The 22,568-nt window shown below is 49.7% G+C and overlaps 1 protein-coding gene across 1 annotated transcript; it reads left to right on the forward strand.

Annotated features, from left to right (window-relative positions):
• The first annotated feature begins 1,969 nt into the window (after nt 1-1,969).
• TBX19 (T-box transcription factor 19) lies at nt 1,970-20,939 on the forward strand. Its single transcript, XM_033092022.1, has 8 exons — nt 1,970-2,347; nt 8,772-9,036; nt 10,394-10,528; nt 12,021-12,082; nt 13,469-13,530; nt 15,254-15,442; nt 16,606-16,741; nt 19,635-20,939. Exons 1-8 carry the CDS (start codon nt 2,151-2,153, stop codon nt 19,918-19,920), a joined length of 1,332 nt encoding a protein of 443 aa, XP_032947913.1. The 5' UTR covers nt 1,970-2,150; the 3' UTR covers nt 19,921-20,939.
• Nucleotides 20,940-22,568: the final 1,629 nt, after the last annotated feature.

Here is a 22,568-nt window from a genome sequence, read left to right on the forward strand (position 1 = left end):
GAAGCTCGGGAGCTACACCTGTGCCAGAGTTCTAAGCAGTGCCTTGTTGAAATCTCCACTTAGGTGTCTCGTGGTGTTTGTATTAATTTCTTATTGCTGCTGTAACAAACACCCCATGGTGTTCCCGTCTCAGTCAGTGGCCCTTCCACCTGCTAATTACTCACTTCGGACACTGGCTCCTCGCTCCCTCTCACCCCCACCCGGAGTCCCTCATGTCGTTCTGCCATATCTACTTCTAAGATGTATCTAGAGTCCAGTCACCATTTCTGTGGCTGCTGCCACCTCTCTAGGCTCAGCCACCACCATCTTTTGCCTGAACCCCTATAATGGTCCCTTCATTTGTCTCTTTACTTCAACTCTTGCCTTTTACTAGTCTGTTGTCTGTGAATCAGCCAGATTTTTAAACACACAAAGCAAATCGTGCTGTTTTCCTGCTTAGTACTCCAGTAGTTTCCTGTCATGCTGCATAAACCGCAGTTTGTGATAGCCGCTCCCGAAGCCGTCTCCCTTGACTCTTTACCACCTGTGTGGCCCCGCTGTACCCCCCTACTCCCCCTTACTTCTCCAACTGGCCCAGGTTGTGCTTCCCACATGTGGTCCCTGTGCCTAAATGCTGCCCCCAGCCCCTCCCTGACAAGTCCGTGTCACCTTTTTGGTCTCAGCCGACCTGTCTCCTTCTCAGAGAAGCTTTTCCGTACGACCCCGATGCGTTCGGATCCTCCCCGACCTGCTGGGCACATGTGCTCCAACACCTCACCCTGTTCCGTAGCCGTCAGACACTTCTCACTCTCCACGATCTTTTAGTTCCTGTTTACACTGTTCATCTTCTCTCTCCGGTTCTGAATTCCGGGAAGACGCGGCCGTTTGTGTCATTTGTCACAGGATGTGATGCTTCATTAGTACCTGGCACTAAAAGGCACTGAATGCATTTTAAGTGTCATCCTTAGCCTGACTTTCTCTTCCCTTTTTGCTCTTATTTCCCTTCTGTTGTGATCTTCTGACTTTCTGTTGTAGCGAGAGAAGAACCTGTAACCCCCAGGATCTACGCAGCACGGAGCAGGTAGAGCTGCCCGGTCCCGTCCTTCCCTAGTCTGTATTGTGTGTCGGGGGTCACGAAACCAGGTTGCTCCTGGTATCTTCCCAGGAAAGGTGGAGATTCACACCAGAATGCCAGATGGGCCACGGACTGTCTAAAGGGAAAGCCAGAGTGCCTTTCTGGACCCAGGATCACAAGTGCCCGCGTAATAATGGAAAAAGGGTATTGTCACTCACTGGGGCACAGGACTTCCTAAGGGACAGCAAGTAACGATGCTCATTACTGTTTTCCTCCCTCTCGCTGGGGCTGGAGATAAGAAAAATTGGGGCCCTGGATTCTGGGGAGGGAGGACAAGGTTCAGAGCTCTTCTGTTTGTGGCAGGCGAGCCGGGTGTGTGTGTGTGGAGGGTCCCTCAGGAGAGAGCTCACTGGGAGGGCACACGCTGGGACCGAGGGCCTTGGCTCCTCTTTCCTCCTGATCTCTGCCCCGTGCGCGGTGGCACACCGCACCCCTTCCTTCGTTCCCTGGCCCTGTTCCTTGGCACGGCGCCTTCGGCCTTCCATACGTGCTCTTCTCCGCTGGGCTGGCGGACGGCGGAGGGTGTCGGGATGCTCGCTCGTGTTGGCACCAAGTTCGTTGGTTCTCCCAGGACCCCTTCCCTATAGGTGCCACATGCCATGATTTATACACAAACATGATTTGCCTGATTGTTGCAGTCTGGGCCTGGAACAATTTTAATTAACGGGAAAATGGTCCTCAATACACCGATTAGACCTCTTCAGGTACAACAAGATAAAAGCCTGATAATTTGGATGGAGTACCGTTCTTAAACGGTTACTCTATGCACAGCAGCCAATGGGGACGCCGGGCTCTCCCACCTGATCCAATGAGTAATTAAGAGAGGGCTTTTTCTTCCCCCTCTCCCCTCCCTGCACCCCCCCAACTAAAGCTTAACAGGTTGGTGGTATAATTTGGAGACTTTAAGGGGTGTCATGCTAGGAGCTTAGGCAAGAGCCAGGCACTGTCCTCTCACAGGCGAGTAAGAGGAGCAGGGACGTGGAAGCAGGCAAGGTAGGTAACGTTTGTCAGGCAAGTTTGAGAGGGGCCTGGGGCCATGAGTGAGCTGGGCACGCAGAAGACTGGTGATGGCACCGTTTCCCGCCTGCTCAACGTGGTGGAAAGAGAGCTGCAGGCAGGGAGGGAAAAAGGCGACCCTACAGAGAAGGAGCTGCAGATCACCTTGGAGGACGCCCCTCTCTGGCAGAGATTCAAGGAAGTCACTAACGAAATGATCGTGACCAAGAATGGCAGGTGAGTCCATCTGCAGCCCTGCTGTGGCTGGCAGGGCTTGGCAAGACAGGTGAGACCCCGGGGATACTGAGGCCATTCTTCCCTCGGGGGCCCAGGGGGCCGATGAAATACCCTCACAACAATGGTCACACGCGCTCCCCCGGCCAACGTAATTAATTTCTCTGAGTCCATCAGAGGATGGGACCACCTGTCTTGCATGTATTTTAAATGGAGACATTCTGGGAAGTGAGCCTACAGGGGGACGTGCCCCAGGGGTTCAGGAAATGTGCTCAAATGTCGGAAAATACTAATTTTTGGCTGACGGCATATCCTGGAGCAGAACTGAGCCCCAGCTTTGTTCAGGTAAGCTGAAAGTCAACTTTATTTAGAAGCGGGATGCTTTTCTCTCTACTATAGCAAACTTGCCGGAAATTTCAGACTAGTTGAAGATGGGGAGCAAAAGGGCAAATTTAGTCGTTGCCTGTCACTACGTCTGTTACCTGGGGTGTGTCTGTGGCGTGTGTTTGCGGCCGTGTGAGTGTGATGTGAGAGACGTAATTATAGTTAATGAGACCACAGCGAACTGCCTGAGAGAGGGGGGATGCCTTTTCCCCCTCATGGCAACAAATTAGGGATGAACAGAACCTGATCTCTCTTGGCATTTCTTGGATTCTATTAAATCTAGTCTGCTAAGGGGCTGTCAAGGTAATATTAGAAGCTTTCACTTAGTAGAAGAGACACGGACGTTTTGAGAGAGAATTGTACTTGTCCCTGCTTGGCCACACCAGCTCCCAGCATTCAGCTGAGCTGTGGGTTCACATGGTCACAAAAGGACAACACGTCGAAAGGTGTTTTCAGTAGGGTTAGTTTTGGCAAGAGTGTGGTTGTCACCCTTGAGAGAAGTTCTGCTCTCTAGTAGAGGAAAAGTCAAGGCCAGCTGAACTTCTGGCAGGCTCTTGTGCTTGTGCAAAATGCATCCTTTCCTGATGCCTCGCTTTTCCACGTTTGAAGGAAGTGCACAGTGTAGAAAGTGAACCATTCCTTGTCTGTCTGGGAGGATGACTGACTCAAGGGCAGTTATGTGACATTAGAGTGCATAAGAGTGACAGGTGTACAAGAAATGAGGACATTTCAATACACTGATGGTTCCGAGAAGTAGGAATAGCAGCCTTGCTTGATACTTACGTTTTCTCTCTCAAAACGGGTCCCCGACTTATATCATATATGCGATTTATTTCTTTTAATATCTGTAATTGCAGTTACGCCCATTCCTACTCATGATCTGTAGTGATTGCACATGGTTTTGGAAGAAAGAGACATAAAACATGTTTTCAATTCCAAAGAATCACCCTACTTTCCTGATTGGATTTAGTTTCCTGTCAAAGATGAGGGATGATACAATTGTCAAATGTTACGATGTCCGATAGCAGGTAGAACTTTCTGCTTATTCTTTGTTCTTATTGTGGTAGTTGCAGTAATACTTGGCCTCATACCGTCTACTGGGCTGTCAGAGTGTCCATATAGGGATGTAAAGGAAGTACAATCACCAAGTAACAGTGCAGTTCATCTCTGTCAATAAGGAATAAATAAATTTCTGAAACCATTGTAACTTTCAGTTTAATAATATGTTGTCATATTGGCAAGTACTTTCTCTTGCCTTTTTGCACCTACATAATTTTTTCTCCATGTTTCAAATTTGAAATTCTTTCCATGTTTAAAACCATTTGATATTAACTACGCGAAAACTATTCCCTGTAGAAAAGCCTGAACGTGGTCCACTTGCTTTTCTTCCTGTCTGTGGAGGTGAACTGCAGGCGATGAACCTGCGTGGCTTTTCTCCCTCCACTGGACTGAATCGTTTCTAGAGTCTCAGAAGGGCTCTGACCCCCCCACCACCTTGGGTCAAGATTTATTTTGCCAGGAGATAGGAAGCTCCCTTTATACTTCAGATAAAGAAGAAAGACGAGTCTCTAAGAGATCGATGTGGTTGATAATGCATGAGCTTGGTCTGGAATGACTCTCAATCTCTTAGTTTCACGGATTAAATTGTCAGCAATATGTTATACCCGGTCTTACAGTAAAATAAGGCAGGGAATTCTATTATACCCAGTATTATATTGTATTATATTATATTATGTTGTATTGTATTATATTATATTGTATTATATTATATTATGTTGTATTATATTATGTTATGTTGTATTATATGACCGGCTCTTATAGTAAATTTAGTAAGACCAGGTCTTATATTAATTTTTGCTCCCAAAGACGCATTAGAGCTGATGGTCCGGCTCGGTCTTATTTTCGAGGAAACACGGTACCTCTCAGCTCCTCAGACTCTTGCGCACGTCTGTAGTTAGCTACACCTTGGAAAGAAAAGGGGGTAAAATCAACTTGATTAGAAGTGCAGTTCATCCCTGAAAACAAGCCTGGTCCCGAGCGCTGCCCTTAGTGAATCCACAGCACCCTGGCCATCGTGAGGCGGGAGGAGCCGAACTGGGCTCAGAGGCAGGTGAGCGCCAGGCCCTGTTGCCAGGCTTTGGGCAAGTTGACTGACTTTTATAGGTTCCTCATTGGCGTAATGGAGACTAGAAGATACATAGCACCTCTCAGTTCATTTGTGGTGATAAAAATAATTATGAAATTCTTGGCAAATGAAGTGCCGAAGAGAATAAAGCAATAAGCCGTTCTACAACTTTTCAGATGTGTCCCAAGAGCAGGACCCTGGGGCTTCTTCACTTCTTTACTTTTTTTGTTAATAGCTTTATTGTGATAATTCACAGACCATACAGTGGTTTGGGGTATGTTCACAGTGTTGTGCATAGATTCCCACAGATGATCTTAGAACATTTTCATGGTCCCTCAAAGAAACCCTGCATTCTTAATCTTCACCTGCTCGTCCGCCATCCTCTTCAGCCCTGGCGGCCACTAATCTACTTTCTGTCTCTCACTGTGGATTTGCCTGGTTTGGACATTTCATACAAATGGAATCATCCAACACGTGGTCCTTTGCGACCGGCTTCTGTGACTTAGCATCATGTCTTCAAGGTTCATCCATGTTGCAGCCTTTTATTGCCAAATAACATTCCATTGTATAAATACACCCCTCGTTGTTTCTCCATCCATCAGTTGATAGACATATGTGGTGTTTCCACTTTGGGGCTGTTATGAAGAAGACCGCTATGAACATCCATGTGTTGCGTGGATGTGTGCTTTCCTTGCATATATACCTGGGACTGGAATCGCTGGGTCATATGGTAACTCTGTATCTAAGAGGCTGAAGAACTGCCAGACTCTTTCGCAAAGTGGTCGGACCTCTTCTATTCCCAAGCAGTTTCTCCACGGCCTCGCCAGTGCTTGTAGCTGCCCACCTGTTTGCACACAGCCCTCCCCCGTCCCGTCCCACCCCAGTGAATGGGACATGGTATCTCACTACAGTTTGGGTTACATTTCCCTTCTGGCTGGTGACGTTGAGAATCTCCTCCTGTGATTGTGGTGTCCGTAGGACTTCAGGTGGAGCTCCTGAACGGAGTGTGGGCGAGAAGCCAGCACACACCTCATTCTGGAATTAAGGTCATGCTACATTCTTTGTGAGGGACAGTTGAAGGAGAGAGGCGGGTACTCGGATCCATTAGCAGCGGAAGTGACAATTTGAGTTTCGTCTTCCTTTTTGCCCCAGTCACACTGGCCTTCTCTTTCCTCAGTCGTCCAGTGGACCGCAGGGCCATGGCACTTGTAATTCCTTTCGCGTGTAGCTGTGTTTGCATCACTTACTTCTGGCATCCGCATGACTCATTTCTTCTCATTATTTAGGTCTTAGCTGAAACGTCACCCCTGGTCCTACTGAAGTCCATGTGGCATAGCTCCTTACTCTTTCATCTCCCTGGGTGACGCCCCCATTTTACTTCCTTCACGGCACTCTTGCAATCTAAAATGATCTTCTACGTTAAAAAAAACAAAACCAAAAACCTGTTTACATTTTGGTTGGCTGACTTCTCCGTTCAAATGTAAGGTTTATGAACAAGACACTGGGTCTGCAATTTTTTATCTCTTTGCAAATGATTGCGATTCAGCTGGAGAATAAAAATTGAGGTTGTATGAAAGTTATTCATTTATTCTTTTTTGAGAACTAATCATACACCATCAAACTCACCCTTTTAAGTGTACCCTTCGGTAGTTTTTAGAATATGCACAAAATTGTGCAACAGTCATGATTAGTTCCAGAACGTTTCACCCCAAGGAAACCCCACAGCCACTGGCAGTCGTTCCCCACTCTACCTGACTTCTTAACCTCCAGAGAGAAAAGCAGAGGGAAGTGGTTGCCGTGAGCCGGGCAGGAGGGAGGCAGAGTTGATGTCCTTTGTGTTTCCAACTTCCAAAGTCGCTGCCCAAGGTAAGATTCTAGAACACAAGCAGAGCTGGGCCAGGTCAAGGGCTTGGATGGAACAACAGTAGAACCAACACAAGCATTGCGCACGAATTAGCTTACTGCGTTCTTTTAGTTACATTTTTTGTTTGTTTGTTTATGCTCATTGAGTTCTTGCAACAACTTGATGAAGCTGGGTGAGAGGGATGATGAAATTGGAGGTCGGAGAGTTTAAGCAGGGCAGCTTCTGGCCGTATGTTCAGGAAGGGTGGGAGTTGAAGCCAGGCAAACGGAACCGGGATCTACAGTCAAAATCACCCATCCGTATGGCCTGTGAAAGGTACTAGCCACTGAGTACTTACGTCCTCAGTGCTGGACAAAGAGATGGACCTTGGTCCCTCTGATGGTAAGGTCCCCAGGTTCCTTCTATTCTTCCGGGAAGAGATTAGAAGGGGCCTCTAAGGCATTTAGAAAAGGGGGCGGGGGTGAAAACAGAACCCTAGTCTGTATGCATAGTTGCAGGACTAACTTGGAAACGGAGCCAGCCCTGGAGTTGAAAAGGAAATATTGATGAGGTGGGGTGAGCCAAAGGAGAAAAAACCTGTTGCTGTCCAAACAGCTCAAGAGGTCTTGGAATTTACCCTCAGGAGACTGGGAGGCTGGAAGGCTGGGCTCTCCGGATCTGTTCCTTGTCGTCTGTCAGTCAGTTCCTTTTCTTCCTAGATGTGGCAACTCCCCTTCTGCGAGGGCACACAGCATGTCTTTGGTGACCCTCCAGATGCTCACCTGGCCCGTCCCTGCTTTCAACTCCATCCCTGGCGTCCTCGCGCCTCTTCTCTTAGCAGTGGGCCCATTGCAGCTTTTTCCTTTTCCTCGTCCTGCCAGCTCATCAGAAGCACAAATCCTATGAGTGACTCTCCCTCCACCCCCATTCCCTTATCTAGCTCCTTAGTTATCTTCTTAAAAGCTAAAGATACTCTAGAGCAGTACTTCTTAAGCTTTAATGTTCCTGTGACTCCCCTGGGGCTTTTGAAAAAGCACGTAGGTCTGGAGTGAAATCTGAGGGTCTGCATTTCTATAAACTTCCAGCTGATGCTGCTGGTTCATGGGCCACTGTGAGTCACGACTGTCTAGATTAGATTTTCAGCGCCCTAATTTGGGGGTTCCGAGGGTACCAGCGGCGCTGACAGATAAGACAGCACCTGGCCCAATCAGGTAGGGGTGGGGTATGTATCCAGAAACCAGGTCTTTCGAGGAAAGATGGGAGCAACGTAGAATGTTTGGTGAAGGAAAAATTAACCAAAGGGAATCGGAAGCCCGGTGAGGTAGCATCTCCAAATATTTGTGAGAGCAAACTTGCCGGTGTTTTCCTAGGAGACAGAAGAAGGACCACTGCATTCAGGTTAGCGTGTCACAAAGGATATTCCTTGTGCAAAGATTCCCTCAAAATGCTCAGTGAAAAGATGGCTGTACTGTCTTTGGAGTTCAGCATACGCACCGTCTCATTCGTCCTTCCCAAAGGTTTATGGTGTACGTCAGTCCAGTAAAGGCTCTGAGAAGTCCTGCAGGACAGGAGCTGGTCTAACTGAATAGCCAAGAGTTCCCCTCACTTATTTGACCATGAAACCCCATTTTCACTATCAGTGCTATTACCGTTACTCAGAGCTGGGGTTGTTTGTAAGACCGGGAAGGGCTGCTCTGTGGATTCGCGTGAGAATCTGATGTATGTCAGGAGGAAGACTTGGAAGAAAGCTCTCTGTATGCACGTGGCACGTGACTATACACCTTGGGCTCCAGATTCCTCCATCAAATGACTAGATCAGTGGTTCTCAGACTTTAAAAATGGAGCACAACGGTTCAAAGTGAAACCCCAATATAACATGCATTTATGAAAAGGGGCTGTGTTGGAAAGGGGGCTGCTGGCCTTGTCCCTCTTTGTGTGGCCTCTCCTGGGCACTGTCTGTGCCCCTAAGGCACATCATGAGAAGTCCCCTCAGTGGACAGTTGGCTGGACGAGGCGGGGCAGTGTCCCTAACATGCTAACATCCCTCCTGGGGCTGTTCCTGCCTTTTCTTCTAGACGAATGTTCCCCGTTCTAAAGATTAGTGTCACGGGGCTGGATCCCAATGCTATGTACTCCCTCCTGCTGGACTTTGTCCCAACGGACAGTCATCGCTGGAAGTACGTCAACGGGGAGTGGGTGCCCGCGGGCAAACCGGAGGTCTCCAGCCACAGCTGTGTCTACATCCACCCGGACTCCCCCAACTTCGGGGCGCACTGGATGAAGGCACCCATCTCCTTCAGCAAAGTCAAGCTCACCAACAAGCTCAACGGAGGTGGGCAGGTATGACCGGGTCACCCGGCCGCTGGCCGCCCCACAACGCCAATCAAGAAATATCAAGAGTGCATTTAGGCAATTAGAGGGGTCCTCGCAGGCCTCTTCTCTCACAGAAGCCAGTCATCCCCTGGAGTCCAAATGTAAAGAGGAATAAACAGCTCTTAATTGGTGCTTTCAGTTTTTAATGGACTTCCTGATGTTAAGAGTGAGTGTTGTACTTCACTTAATCATCAGGGGCCCTTTCAGAGTCCCGTCTTGTGTGTGCTGCTTTTTACCCGCCCGGGAGGGAGAGGTTTGTGGGTACCACGTTTTGTTATTCCCTCTCCCCTTTTTCGGTGTAAGTGGTATGTTGGCAATGGACAGATCCCTTAATAAAAAGCTGCGCCTAAATGAAATAATTGCTACCTCCACTTGGGCTTTAGGATAATTATCAATAGAAATTGAATCAGCTTGGGTTTTCAGAAAAAAAAAAAACAACACACGCAAAAATCCAAACAAACCTCCAATAAGGAAGGTTTTTATTTTAGGTCTCTTATTAGAGTAAACAAGATTCGGGGGCCTGTTCCTCTTTTGTTTTCTCTGGTAGGGTTATGAATACTAGTGCACTGTGTAAGGTGGTTATTTACCTTGTAAAAGGTACACTGTTTGGGGGGGGGGCAAGGTCTGTTCCCCCATATTTCGCTTTGGTGAGCCACCTAACCCTCAGTTGTCGGCTCCCTTCCCTGCTCTCTCTCCGTGTTTAGCTGAGACGAGGAGTTTCATGTTTTAGGAGAGCGAGACAATCCACCCAAGTCTTTGCAATGCTCAGAAGGTTCCAGTTCTTGATTAAAACAGGAAATTGAAAAGTAAACTGTTGCCGCCTCCCGGATTTCACAACCCGAGACGTTCAACAGACCTTTCACTTGAAGCCCAGAGTGGGTTTTAGGTACGCAGCGGATATCAGGTGTCACTACTCTTTAGGTAGTTGTCCCTTGTGAAATGTGGCCACAGTTAGCATTTCGAAATACTAGGATTCCTATGAAGAAAAACAATATGTCCTAATGGGTCAAAATCCACACTGTTGTGCTGAACATAGAGAGAGAAAAAAAAAAAAACAAGGAAGCCCGGATTTGGGCAGAAAAACTGAACACTTTACAACTCCTCCCTGGCGACCCACCCTCATCCCCCTGTAAGCTCCAGCGATACTGGGAGCTTCTGACCCGCCCCCACCCACCACCACCACGTTCAGTTCTTAGGGAGATGTGGTTCCAGCTCAGGTGACTGAGGATTTGAAGTGTGGCCCTGACTGGGTGGGTACCAGCCTGCGGGTCTATCACCTCTGAGTCCCCATTCTTGTCTTTCTCGTCTCCTTCCACCTCTACAGATAATGTTGAATTCTCTGCATAAATACGAACCCCAGGTTCACATCGTGCGTGTGGGGGGGGCCCATCGAATGGTGATGAACTGCTCCTTCCCTGAGACCCAGTTCATAGCTGTGACGGCCTATCAGAACGAGGAGGTGAGTCTGTCCACGGCACCTGGGAGGGCGTGGGGGCCCCGCTGGGGGGCTTGCACTGCCGTGACCCAGCTGGGACGAAAGCTTTTCCAGGATTTAGACGCACTCGGTGGAGATGCCGGTCCACAGTGAGGCAGCCTATTTGCCAAAGGGCAGCAGCACTTCCTCTCTGGGTACCAGGAGGCAGGTTGTGCGCTGTAGTAAAACCAACACAAACCCAGGGGCCTTTTGCTTCCAGGGCCGGTGTGCACAGAGCTGGGTGTGTCCTGCTACAGAAGCCAGACCATGCGAACAGGGCCTGGGGTGTGCGCTGTCCTGTCCGTCCTGTTGGTTAGTTTCTGTGGGCGTACTTAGGTCTTTCCCTGCCTGGCTCGAGCCTCACTGAGGGGCCGGGGGCTGGCCTCTGTGAAGCAGATGCAGGCAGGGTGTTGGGTCCATTCTCTACTCTGGGGGGTCCCAGGCCTGGGGAAGCACCTGGGGAAGCTTGGATTCCTTTTCATTTAACTTAACAATTGTTTTAAATATAGATGAGAATATAGATTTATATATATGCACAGAACGTGTGTTGAAATAACACACTGTAACACTTAACATTAAGCAAGGAGAAAGGCCAGGTCATGCATCTGACTCTGTAGCCCTCCTCCCTCTTTCTCCAGGTTTCTTCCCACCCGTGGTTCCTGGGCCAGAAAGAGTTTGGCTTTCGTTGTGCTTTTCTTCCTTCCACCAGAGAGCAGCGTGGCTCAGGCCCTTGCTGACAGAAACGTTCTTTTCGTTCTTTATTCAGCAAATATTTGTTGACTGTTACTCTATCTGGATATTGTTCTGTGTGCTGGGAATAGTGCAGTGATGATGTGTCCTCAGGCACGTACAGCCCAGTGGAACCAAACATGGGTCTACAGCAAGGAGACCAAACATGTATCATGTGTTACATATGAGATCTATATGTCAGATGGCTCTGGAGAAAAATGGAGCAGAGTAAGGCCAGGGGGACAAAGAGTGACAGTGGGTGGTGATAGTTTGCATTTTGTGCTAAACAGACGATGGGTAAGTGATCATTTAAGATTTAGGGAGGAGGTGCCAGGCTACTCTCTTGGGGCTGGGGGTGGGATGTTAGTGTATGACTCTCCACTGTGTTCCCAGTGATTACAGACGTAACCGATACGTGGCGGGTGTTCAGTAATTGTTGAAGCAGTGGATGGATGGATGGATGGATGAAAGAAAGAATGCATGCATTGCTCCTTTCTAATGTTTGTTCTTTCTTTGCTCAATTGCACTGCATTTGTCATTTCCACCACAGGACACACTAAAAGGTTCTTTGCCAGACGCAGTGCAGTAGTGATTTCGTGCAGATGTAAGCAAGGAAAGAAGGGGAGGGAGAAAAAGAGCAAGTAAAATTTATTCTGCTTTTGCAGAAATTCACGGGTGAAGAGAAAGGGTTCTGTCTGCTCCTGCGTGTTCTGCTTTCACTAACGCTTCTTATCTTTGTAAACACAAGATAACAGCTCTGAAAATCAAGTACAATCCCTTTGCCAAAGCCTTCCTGGACGCCAAGGAAAGGTGAGCGCAGACACTTAAAATCTGTGAACTGACTTCTACAAATGTGAAATTCATGATCATCCAGGATGAAGCTAGACTAGTAGCACTTGCTTTACCTTTGGTGGAATTATGTTCTCCATGTTCAATTTAATGTTTAACAAGATCAACAAAATCCAAGAAACTCATAATTATCTGTCCCTTATAATACAGGTCCAGGAGAACCTCTCACGGGCAGTGGTTTGTCCGCTGTTTTACTATAGATTCTTGAAAGCAGCCCAACTGCATTTAAAACAAATAATTGATTTAGATCTTTCATAGTTCGCTCTGCCACCCCCACGCCCATTCCCGTTTATCTCTGAATAGTATGGTTTCAAAAACTTTTTTTTTTAAACTATGTTTAGCCTGGGAATTGTGAATCACTCATACACGTGTGAGGTTCTTACTCAGAGGTCTGACAGAAGTCAGAGACTTCTGGGGTGCGGATGATAATTCTGCCACTTTGGACCAGTGACGTCACGTCTCTATATCTTTACTTTCCATTCTAGGGGAAAAAAAAAAATCAAAGAATGATGGTACTTATCCTTGATTCCATCAACAGGGCTGAGAGTATAAATGTGATTACCTTCAAAGCGGTCAGGTGTTATCTTCTGAGTTTCAAGTCTGTCTTGATACCACCCATCCCTGTCTGATCTTCCCTTTTCTTCTGAAACGCTCTGATGTTTATAGTGATACCACAGGAATTGGTCCATCAATATTTGACTTAATTTCAATGACCTAGAAGATACATAACTTTCTCAGATAACTGCAGGTCTAAAGAAAACCTGATATGTGAGGGGACAGACTCCAGGTTCACCTGGCGGTAGGGTGGTATAATGAAAATGATTGAGGGCTTGGAGTAAGAGGTCCTGACTTTGAGTCTGAGCTTTGCTATTTCTTGGCCGTTTGATCTGGCCTGCGTCAGTTTCCCTTTCTGAGATCCATCCACTTTTTAAATCGGCAAAGTGGACATAGTGATGTTTCTCCCCTCACAGGATCACTGGTGGGTCCAGCCCATCACAGATGTGAAATTGCCCGGAAGTCCTCTGCAAGTCTTAGCTGTGGTTATCGTTGCTTGGATTTCGCCAGGCTGGAGCAGTGAGCCCAGATCACGAAGATCGAATCAAATAGGAATAGCTGTAAATAGGGCGAATTGGAGTCACCCTAAAATTGCAGTTCAAAGAGCAATTGCACAAGTCAGCAAAGTGCCCTGGAGGAAGGAGAATGGGGGAAAGAGAGAAGGTTTGAGAAAAAAAGGTGTTTGATTTCCAAGAAATGTATCGCTTGCTCTCCAAGGAGAACTCGGGGCAGACTTTGTGCTGAGTTGTGTGGTAGGCTGCACAGCCATGATACGTTTCGTTACTCTTCCAGGAATCACCTCAAAGACATTCCAGAAGCTATCGCTGAGAGCCAGCACGTGACCTATTCTCACTGTGAGTTGGGGCGGACACCGGATGGGAGGACACATGCAGCCATCTCCCCCCTCAGACGTTTTACCTGTTGTGACCGCTTAAGGCCTGTTCCAAATCTATCAAGACCCAGCAGGTTATTTCTTCCACTCAGAACAAGTCCATGCCCTTGAAAGAGTTCCTGGAGATGACCTGTGTTCCCAGGGAGCTTCAGCCAATCTTAGGCAGGACATAAAAATGGAAACGATGAATTTCTTAGACTCTACAGTTTCGCGTTGGTGAGGCTAAGAGTGCTCAGAAGTGCCCTTTGGGCGTGTCTCCTCCCTCTTCGCTCTCGCCTCTCCAGTTTGGATTTCCCCTGTTCTTAGTACTTGCTCGTTTTCAAGCTGGTCGCCACCGCATGGCATGTAAAGCTGCAACAGTAACCCCAGGTCAGTGACATGAGAGCAGAGGAATTAGCCCTGGTGTCTGACACACTTCAACATGGATCCCAGTGGTTTGCTCAGACGCCCTGTGCAGTTTCCCAGCTAGGAGTTCCTGACTCTCTTCTACCCCTAAACCTTCATGCATCCCTCCATTCATTGCCAAAGTGGCAGGATAGCCACACGGAGAAGCAGCTCTCAGAAAAGCACTTTTTAAAGTGACCTGGGATAAAAAGTTTTTGTACAGGCTGGACCACGTGCAGAACTGCATGTTTTCCAAGTTCACACTTTGCCGTCTTCTTAGCAAACTTTTTGGCTCGTTATCTCTCTCGGTGTCTCTCTCTCTCTCTGTCTTTCTATCTCTGTCTCTCTCTGTCTCTCTCTGTCTCTCCCTCCCTCTTTCTCCCTCCGTCCCTCCCTCTTTCCTTCTTTCCCTCCCTCCCTCACCTAACTGTTCTGGCTAGGATTTCCAGTACTATGTTGAATAGGAGTGGGGGTGGTGGGGGGTGGGGGTGCAATCCTTGTCTTTTTCCTGATCTTAGAAGAGAAGCTTGCAGGTTTTGACTGTTGAGTTTGTTGTTAGCTGCGGGCTTGTCATGTGTGTGGCCTTAATTATGCTGAGGCAATTCCCTTCGATTCTGTTCTGTTTGTTGAGTGTTTTTTTTTTTTTTTAAATCATGAAAGGGTGTTCAATTTTGTCAAATGCTTTTTTTTTTTTTTAAGGGAGATGATCATTCACAAACAAATTTCTGTGCAATAGTTTGCAGCCTTCCCAAATGGTCTACAAGATTCTTCACTGTGAAGGCGCGCTAGCCAGCTCCCTCTCTTTTTGCTTTCAGGACGGTGGGCTGGTGGTGGGAGGCATCAGGTCTCCTCTTGCTTGGAGTGCGACCCTTCCCACTGAGCAGAAATAGAGAGGCCTTCAGTCTTTCTGTGGAGCCACAGCAAACGTTCCTCGTAGCTGCAGATCAGGGAGCCACACACACAGCTAACACCTCCTGCTCACACTGACTTGATTTAATCCACTCAACTCAGAAGCAACTGAACCTTTGCATTTCTATTACCTCATACGTGCAAATAGCCTTTTTATATAGCTATGATTCCAGTGTTCCTTACGAGGTTTCCCAAACTTGGATAGGACCTGTCATCCCTCTTCAAAGAAGCCAACGTAGCTGCTAATGTGGCAGGGCTGGCAGCGGGGGCGCTGGTACCTGTCTCCACACGGCAGACATTCAGTGCCGCGCACACAGACGCGTAGCTATGCCCAGTGGCTGGTAGCCTGAGTTTTGGTGTCAGTCTCTGTGTTTTCCTCTTGTCTCTTCCAGTGGGAGGCTGGATCTTTTCCAGTCCGGATGGAGTGTGCACAGCAGGAAATGCCAGTTACCAGTATGCGACCCCTTTGCCTCTGTCCGCGCCCCACACCCACCATGGCTGCGAGCGCTATCCTGGCTTCCGAGGACACCGGCCGGCCCCCTACCCTTCTGCGTATGTGCATAGAAACCATTCTCCGTCAGGTGCGTGATTCTGCTAATTACACTCTCGGGGGCGTGGGTGGGGTGGTAGTGGGGGAGAGAAATGGATGAACAGCTAGTGAAAAGCAGTGTCTGGAGCTGGAACCCCTTTCATCTAACCTAGGTGATATTACTGTATGTCACTATTTTAATGTTTTCGTTTATTGACTGACGGTTGATTCCGTCCTTATAACATTACTAGTGTTGTGTAATTCCTGCATAAGACACTGAGTCTCCCGGCCTCTGAGGCGTGTGGAAGGGCTCCTTCCGGGGCGCTGGTGTCCTGAGCAGTTCCAGGCTGTGCCTCTAAAAGCCAGGGTAGGTCATGGGGTCTGAGGCCCAGCTCTCATCACCATCACGTGGCCCTTTCCTACGGTGATGCTGCACTGGTCCCAGCGGCGAGCAGCCATTGGGAAGGCCCCTGGGGAGCCGCGTCACCGTACATCCAGGCTCGGGTCTGACTCAGGCGGAGGCGTGCAAACCCCACTTCGATCGTTTCTGCCGTCTGATTATTAAGTTGACACTGCCGCGTGCTCTCTTGCTCACGGACTGCTCCCTTGTGTAAGCCCAGACCTTGCCTGGTTATTTGTACGAAGGAACGGAGCAAGGAAGCCAAGGGTTTGTTTCTTATTCCGTCATTTATACAACAAATATTTCTCGAGGGCTCACTGTGTCCCAGGCTCTGCCCATGGACAAGATGGACCAGTACCCCACCCTCTCGGAGAGTCTATTCCCACATAGGGAGCTTGATATTAAATAAGTACAGCCCATGGCTCGGGAGATGGAGGGGGTGTGAAGACTGCAGCTCAGGCAGCCCCGAGCTCTGTATCTGCAGAGGGCTTTGCTGGTCACCAGTACCTGTCCCTGGGTCCATTCGCCCGCGACTTCTGGCAACAATGACCTCAGTGAGGAGTGTTCTCACCCTGCTTCCTGGGTCTTTCCGTGGTCAGCACACGAAGCACCTCTTCTGAGCGTGTGCTGTGCTCTCCTTTTGGCAGTGGGGATGGAAGGTGATTAAGCAGAGGTTCTTCCCTGGAGGAGCAGCGGGCTCCACGGGTACATAAATCATTCCTCCTCATATAGTGTAGCGACAGCTCTATGTCCTGGGCTTGCGGCGTCACCCAGGAACTTGCTCCAGCAACTGAACTGTTGTTATTTCCCCAAAGTGAATTTGATAGAGAGTTCCAGCAATAATCTGCAAGTTTTCTCCGGAGCTGACAGCTGGACGTCCGTGTCCTCCACACCCCACGCCAGCCTCCTGTCTGTACCCCACACCAGTGGACCTATCAATCCTGGGCCCAGGTGAGAACAGCACCAGCGCTTGCTCAGTGGCCCTGGGGCGTATGTACGTGGGCCCTGGGGCTCGAGTGCATTCGTTAGGGAGGCTTGGTCCAAGCTATTGTCCTGCTTGCTGAGCCACTGGGGAGGGAAGGTAACAGCAGGATGGACCTTTCCCTCCTGGAGAAAGGGCGGTGGGAAAGCACCTGCTTGGTAATATACTCTTTCTTTGGTAGCTTTGCATTATGGCCTGGGATTATTTGTCAGAAATACTATACACACTGTGGTGGTAGCAGATAGATAATGAATATAGGGGAACTGAAGGGGAAAAGTGTAAATACACCCTGAAAATTCAAGACCCTTGGTTGTCCACATTCTTCTAAGCTGCCCATCCTAACGGGGACAGATTGTGGGTTCTTGGCCCACCGCCCAGGTCACAGGGCTAAGTGTAGCAGGTGGGACCCATTGTGGAACTCTCACACCAGGGACGTGCGTTCCGTTTTGACTTCTGGAAATCAGTGTGGTGGAGTGGAAGGGAAGGGAGCGTGGAGTCTGATGGACGTGGGCTTGAATCTCAGCTCTACCTCTGCTGGCTTAGTGACCTTGGGCCATTTTCTTAGCCTCACTGAACTTCAGCTTTCTCGTCTGTCACATGGAAATGGGAGCTATTCTGTGGAGTTAAAATGAGACCAAGATGAGAAAATGCATTAAAATGCTTTGCTAAGTGGTAATATTCTCTGTGCACGTCAGTCGTTATGTTCAAGAGATATGCGGAGTTTTGAGAAGGTCCAAAAGGGATTCGAAATGAAAAGACGGGACTTGGGAGGTGTCAGATAACTAGTGATTTGTAGGTCTATGAAAGGTAGCAGAAGGTAAGGCTTTGGTCGACGGCACCACGTCTCACACGGAAGGTGCATTAGAATCGCCTGGAATATGATTAAAATGCACAGGTGGGGCCTGCGACTCTGCGTTTTTTGCCAGCTTCCAGGTGTTGCTGACGTTGTTATATATGGTGATCTGATGACCTTGACAATGACGTAGCTGTGGCTACAGGGGTCTGGCACTGTCCTGGCCAGTCCAGCAGCCACCTGCGGCCACCGAACCCTGAGAGGCAGCTCGTCCAAGTCGAGATGTGCTGTAAGTGTAGCGCACGCACAGGATTTAGAGGACTTGGTACGCAACAAAGGATAAAAAAGTCAGGGTTTTCTTCTTTGCATTGAACGCGAAATGGTAACATTTTAACTATTTTCAGTTCCGTAGACTATTACTAACAATAAGTTCATTTTTTTTCTCTTTAAAAATGTGGCAACTGGGAGGTTTTGCCCGGCCTGTGGGGCTCATATTGCATTTCAGTGGGACAGCGCGTGACTGGAGGACCTCCGGGAAATGCGCCGGTGTGGGCTGTGGTAGGAAGTGAGAGCGCAGAGCCTTGACGATATTACACAGTCACGTGCTGGGTTCCGTCCTAGACCTTTGGTGTAAGTCATTCATAGTGTTCAAAGCTATCTTCAAGGCCCGTATCAAAATTCCTATTTTATTGACGGAGAAGCTAAAGTGGAGAAGGGTTAAAAACGTCATGAAGGTCACACAGTAAGTCATTAGCTCCGAGCCTATGGTTTTCCCACGGGCCCAGGAGGCATCAGTAAGCGGCGCTGAGCGATTAGTGTAGGAGAAATTGGGGCCAGCATCCTAGCAAGCTGAGCTGGCTCCAAAAAAAGAAAAAAGTCAGGGCGTGGGCTTCAGGGCGTGGGCTTCAGGGCGTGGGCTTCCGCAGTTCCCTGTGGCCCAGGGAGGTCTGTGGTATCGAAATAGGGCGCAGTACTGGTTTCCTCAGAGGCATGCTTAACCCATTCCTGACTCCATAAAGATGTTGCTAGTCGCTGGGTCACGAGCCGCTTCTCAAACAGTGCGGCCTCAGGCCGTGCAGAGACTCTGAGAAGCCAGAACACGCGGATGACTGAAGGCTCTGAGCGCTGCAGGTTATTCCTCCTGTTCCTACTGCTGTCATTTCCATCTAGGTTCCCCCAGTCTGCTAAGACGTGAAATTTGCTGCACGTTAACACCAACGGGAAAGGCTTTAAAAACCCCGATTCCCAGGCTGCATGGCAGACTAGGGAAATCGGAGTCTGCGGGGGGAGGACCCAGGCAGCGGAATTAAAAAAACAAACCGACAAACAAAAAAGCTCGCCAGGTGATAACAACGAGCAGCCACGCTTGGGAAGCAGTGCTCTAGAATAAGAGACGTCCAAGAAAGCGGTCCAGTCCGCGGCCTTTCTGCCAGGGGCCAGAGCTGACCGGGAGGGACCAGGAATGGGAGAATTAAGGATGACAGCCAGCTTTGACTGAGTGTGGTGTGCCAGGCATCCCGTACTCATCTTCTCATTTAATCCTCACAGCAGTAGCTGTAAGTCACGTATAATGATCACTCCAAATCTTGAAGGTGAGGAAACTGACGCTCAGAGACGTTCAATACTTTGCCCAAGGCCACAGAGCTAATAGTGGGAGGGCTAGGATTCAAACCCAGGTTTTCTGACCCCAGTCTGTCCTGGTTATTACGCCACGTGGCCTCCCCTGGCCAGTGAGACATCTCCCTTGCAGATCATACCGTCCAAATATCCCCCTTTCCCTCCCCTGCCCGTGTACACAGGCTGCAGGGGAGACAGGCCCAGAGACAAAATTCCGTGTTCAAACCTGAACAACTTCCTAGGGGTAGGGCCGGGTCTCAGGACACCTAGTCGTATGCATGTCGACTACCTGTGTCTGCTTCTCTAGGCTCCTCTGCAGAAACAGGGCCAGCCTGTGCCAGAGCTCCCTCCCAGACCCATGCCCCTTGACATTGTATGTGCTTGACAGGTGGCTGTCCTTTCTGGCAGTGCCATCAAGCCCCCTGTCTGTCTTTCTCTCTCTGTCTCTGCAGCCCCTACCCGTGCCTGTGGACCATCAGCAACAGCGGTGGGGCTCCTGCAGGCTCAGGCCCAGAGGTGCACACCGGGTCCCCAGGGGCCTTTCTCCTGGGCAACCCCACTGTGACTTCACCCCTTTCCACCCAGGCACCCCCTTCTGCTGGTGTGGAGGTTCTGGGGGAGCCCTCACTGACCAGCATTGCGGTGTCCACCTGGACAGCAGTGGCCTCGCATCCCTTCTCGGGCTGGGGTGGCTCCGGAGGGGCCGGACGCCATTCTCCCTCCTCGTTGGACAGCTAGGCAGGCGCCTAGGGAAGGTGTCAGCAGGGAACCTGTGTGTGTAGGGCACTTAGGAACCCCATCTATGATTCCAGTGCGTCCGACTGCGGGGTCTGCCCACCCAGCGAGCTGGAGGGTGGGGTGGGTTCGACCAGAAGTCTCCTGGAAGATTCTTTAGTGTGGATGATGCTCATTATGTCTCTTGCTGCTCTTCTGGAATTTTCCTTTTGTACTTCCGTTTTCTCTGCAACTTATCCGTGCTATGCTTAGGCAACACAAGTTCATTGAGGACCTTCCGGTGCCCTGCCCCGTGCTCTGAAATAATGCCAGAACGCTGTACTTCCTGTTCCGTGAGGTGTTGCAAAGGGATGGCGTTTACCTAGCCTCAGGTCACGGCCTCGCAGCTCTGCGCAGCCTGGAAAGGATGTGTGGCCCCAGGGTTTCTGCTTCGAGTGTGAAATGAACAAAACTGGAGCTAATCCTGTGCTGGAGCAGTGTGCCTGGGACCGAGGAAATGAGGCCGTCTCATTCCCGTGCTCGGAAACCTTCGATGGCCGGCCGGTGCCTGCGGAATGAAGTCACATCTCCTCACTCCCAGGACAGCCTCAAACCGTGTCCAGCTTTAGCTCCCTGTGACCCTTTAGCGTCCTGTATTTCAGTCGGGGCAGGCATGCTGCCTTGGTTCTCTGCACATTCAGTGTGCTTCTCACACCACTAGACCTTCTCCTGTGCCTGAGCTGTCCTCGTCTGTCCAGTCCCACCTGTGTTAACCCTGCCCGTGTCCCGGGGACCGGCCGAAGCACCACTCCCTGCATGCAACATCCGACCTGCCCGGCACACGGTCTCCCTGCTCCCTGCTGTCCCCCCGGTTTTGCCTGTCAGAATGCTTGCCTCATTCTGCCTGTATATTCCTTACCTGCGTGTGTGTCTCTCTCCCACTAGACTGTAAGCCCCCTGTGGGTGAGGTCTAGTCCTGTCTTTGTACCCACAGCTCCTGATCCTGTGTGTGCTTTGCCAATTGTAGGTGCCCAATAAACATGGCTGAGTTGAATTGGTGTGAAGTGCGTGTGCTACAGGGACAGTGATGGAACTCGCTGGGAGGCAGCGCTCAGAGACACGTGTCCGGGACAGGGTAGCGTGTCTGTGTGGGAGCCCAGGACCACGCTGGGACAGCCAGTTCCCGGTGACTGAGGACATATGGAGACGGTTTGGGCCAAGGCAGCTACTGCCAAACTTTGGTCCTGGGCTGGCACCACCCGGACCACCAGTTAGAAATACAGATTGCTGGGCACACTGCACACCGATTAGATCAGACTCTTTGGGGCTGGAGTCCCGGGATCTGCATTTCAAAGAAGGGCTCCAGATAATGGTCCAGAGTCAACGTTTGCAAATGATTTGCCTGGAATAAAGAAATAGAACCTATGAGAAATACTCTAGAACCTCATTTCAGATAAAAATTTCAACCTCTGCCTCAGCCAAGGTCATTGCCATAGCTGATGAGCAAAATCACTGTTTCAGTGGGTTTCCTTTGCCTCTCCTACCCTCTGCTGGATGTGCGGATAACCCCGAAAGCGAGGTTCCCAGACCTGGGCAATGAGTGGTTTTCTCAGCCGTGACGTCCCATTGCACCACCTGAGCGGTCACTCGGGTGTGATGGAGGGAATCAGGTTCCACTTGGAGCCTGGCAGTGGCTCGGCCGCTCCCACCACTGTTCTACCAGCTGAGCCCCTTCCAGCAGACCCCATGCCAAGCCTTGTCTGCGACCTGCAAACATGGTGCTGTTGAATCCTTGTTGCTTTCTACAGGGAAGGGTCCTCTAACACTCTGTGGTTAACGCCACCGGCTAGGAGCTGGGTAACGAAGATGCACGAGCAGGAAAGCATATAAAAGGCTCCCAAGTTTCTTGACTACATCTTAGACTCCATTTTCTAAACCAACGTAAGCACTCAAGTATGGTTCCTCCTTTCTGTGCCATTCCATTTGTGGACTTGGATCTCTGGCTCTCGGACCGCATGGTATCCCGGGAAGCACTCAGCGCTGCCTGGCCAGAGCTCCGGGTCCCTCATCGGTGTGAGTGATGGCAGAACAATCTACTCACTCGACTGCTCTCTGAAAGCTGCTGAGTCAGCACCCCTGAGACAGGACTCTGGTTCCCCAGACCTTGTGTGATGCCATTAGATGCCATTAAGATATTAATACATTAGCATCTGTGCAAGATGGTATTTGGCTAAATTATAGAAGGTGCCCCGTTTCTTGTTCTGTTGGAAGTCAGGCAAAGGCCTCTTAGTCCAGCATCCTTGGCCAAAGCAATTAGGCCTGGGAGGACCTGTCTTTAGTCTCGCGTTTCCTGCACCTCCTCCAGCCTGGAGCAGACGGAAGACGAGGCCCAGAGGCCCAGCACAGACAAGCCAGTGGCCTTCACTGTTTTTTCATTTCTGTTGCTCAGGTGAATGGGGTCCTCTACAGAGAGAACACAGAAGCGTCAGCTGAGTTGGGGGAGGTATGTGTCATCCATCTTCCGGGATGCTCGGCTTGGAAACTGCCATGTTTGTTCCAACACACAGCGAGCGTGCCGGCCGGTTCTGCAGAGAGGGTCTCTGTTTGGTGTTAGCATGCAGCCAGAGCTACACACGTCCTGGGGTTTTCTCCAGACCGTCTGCGGCTGACTT

The sequence above is a fragment of the Rhinolophus ferrumequinum genome, chromosome 22 (genome assembly GCF_004115265.2).
Source record: "Rhinolophus ferrumequinum isolate MPI-CBG mRhiFer1 chromosome 22, mRhiFer1_v1.p, whole genome shotgun sequence".
Taxonomy (NCBI): domain Eukaryota; kingdom Metazoa; phylum Chordata; class Mammalia; order Chiroptera; family Rhinolophidae; genus Rhinolophus; species Rhinolophus ferrumequinum.

What these genes read in the sequence shown, in the direction of transcription:
- TBX19 (XM_033092022.1), top strand. Translation starts at nt 2,151, where the DNA reads ATGAGTGAGCTGGGCACGCAGAAGACTGGTGATGGCACCGTTTCCCGC. An exon ending in TTCCTGGACGCCAAGGAAAG is followed by an intron (nt 12,083 to 13,468) that starts GTGAGCGCAGAC and finishes TTACTCTTCCAG; the next exon opens with GAATCACCTCAAAGACATTC. An exon ending in TAGAAACCATTCTCCGTCAG is followed by an intron (nt 15,443 to 16,605) that starts GTGCGTGATTCT and finishes ATTTCCCCAAAG; the next exon opens with TGAATTTGATAGAGAGTTCC.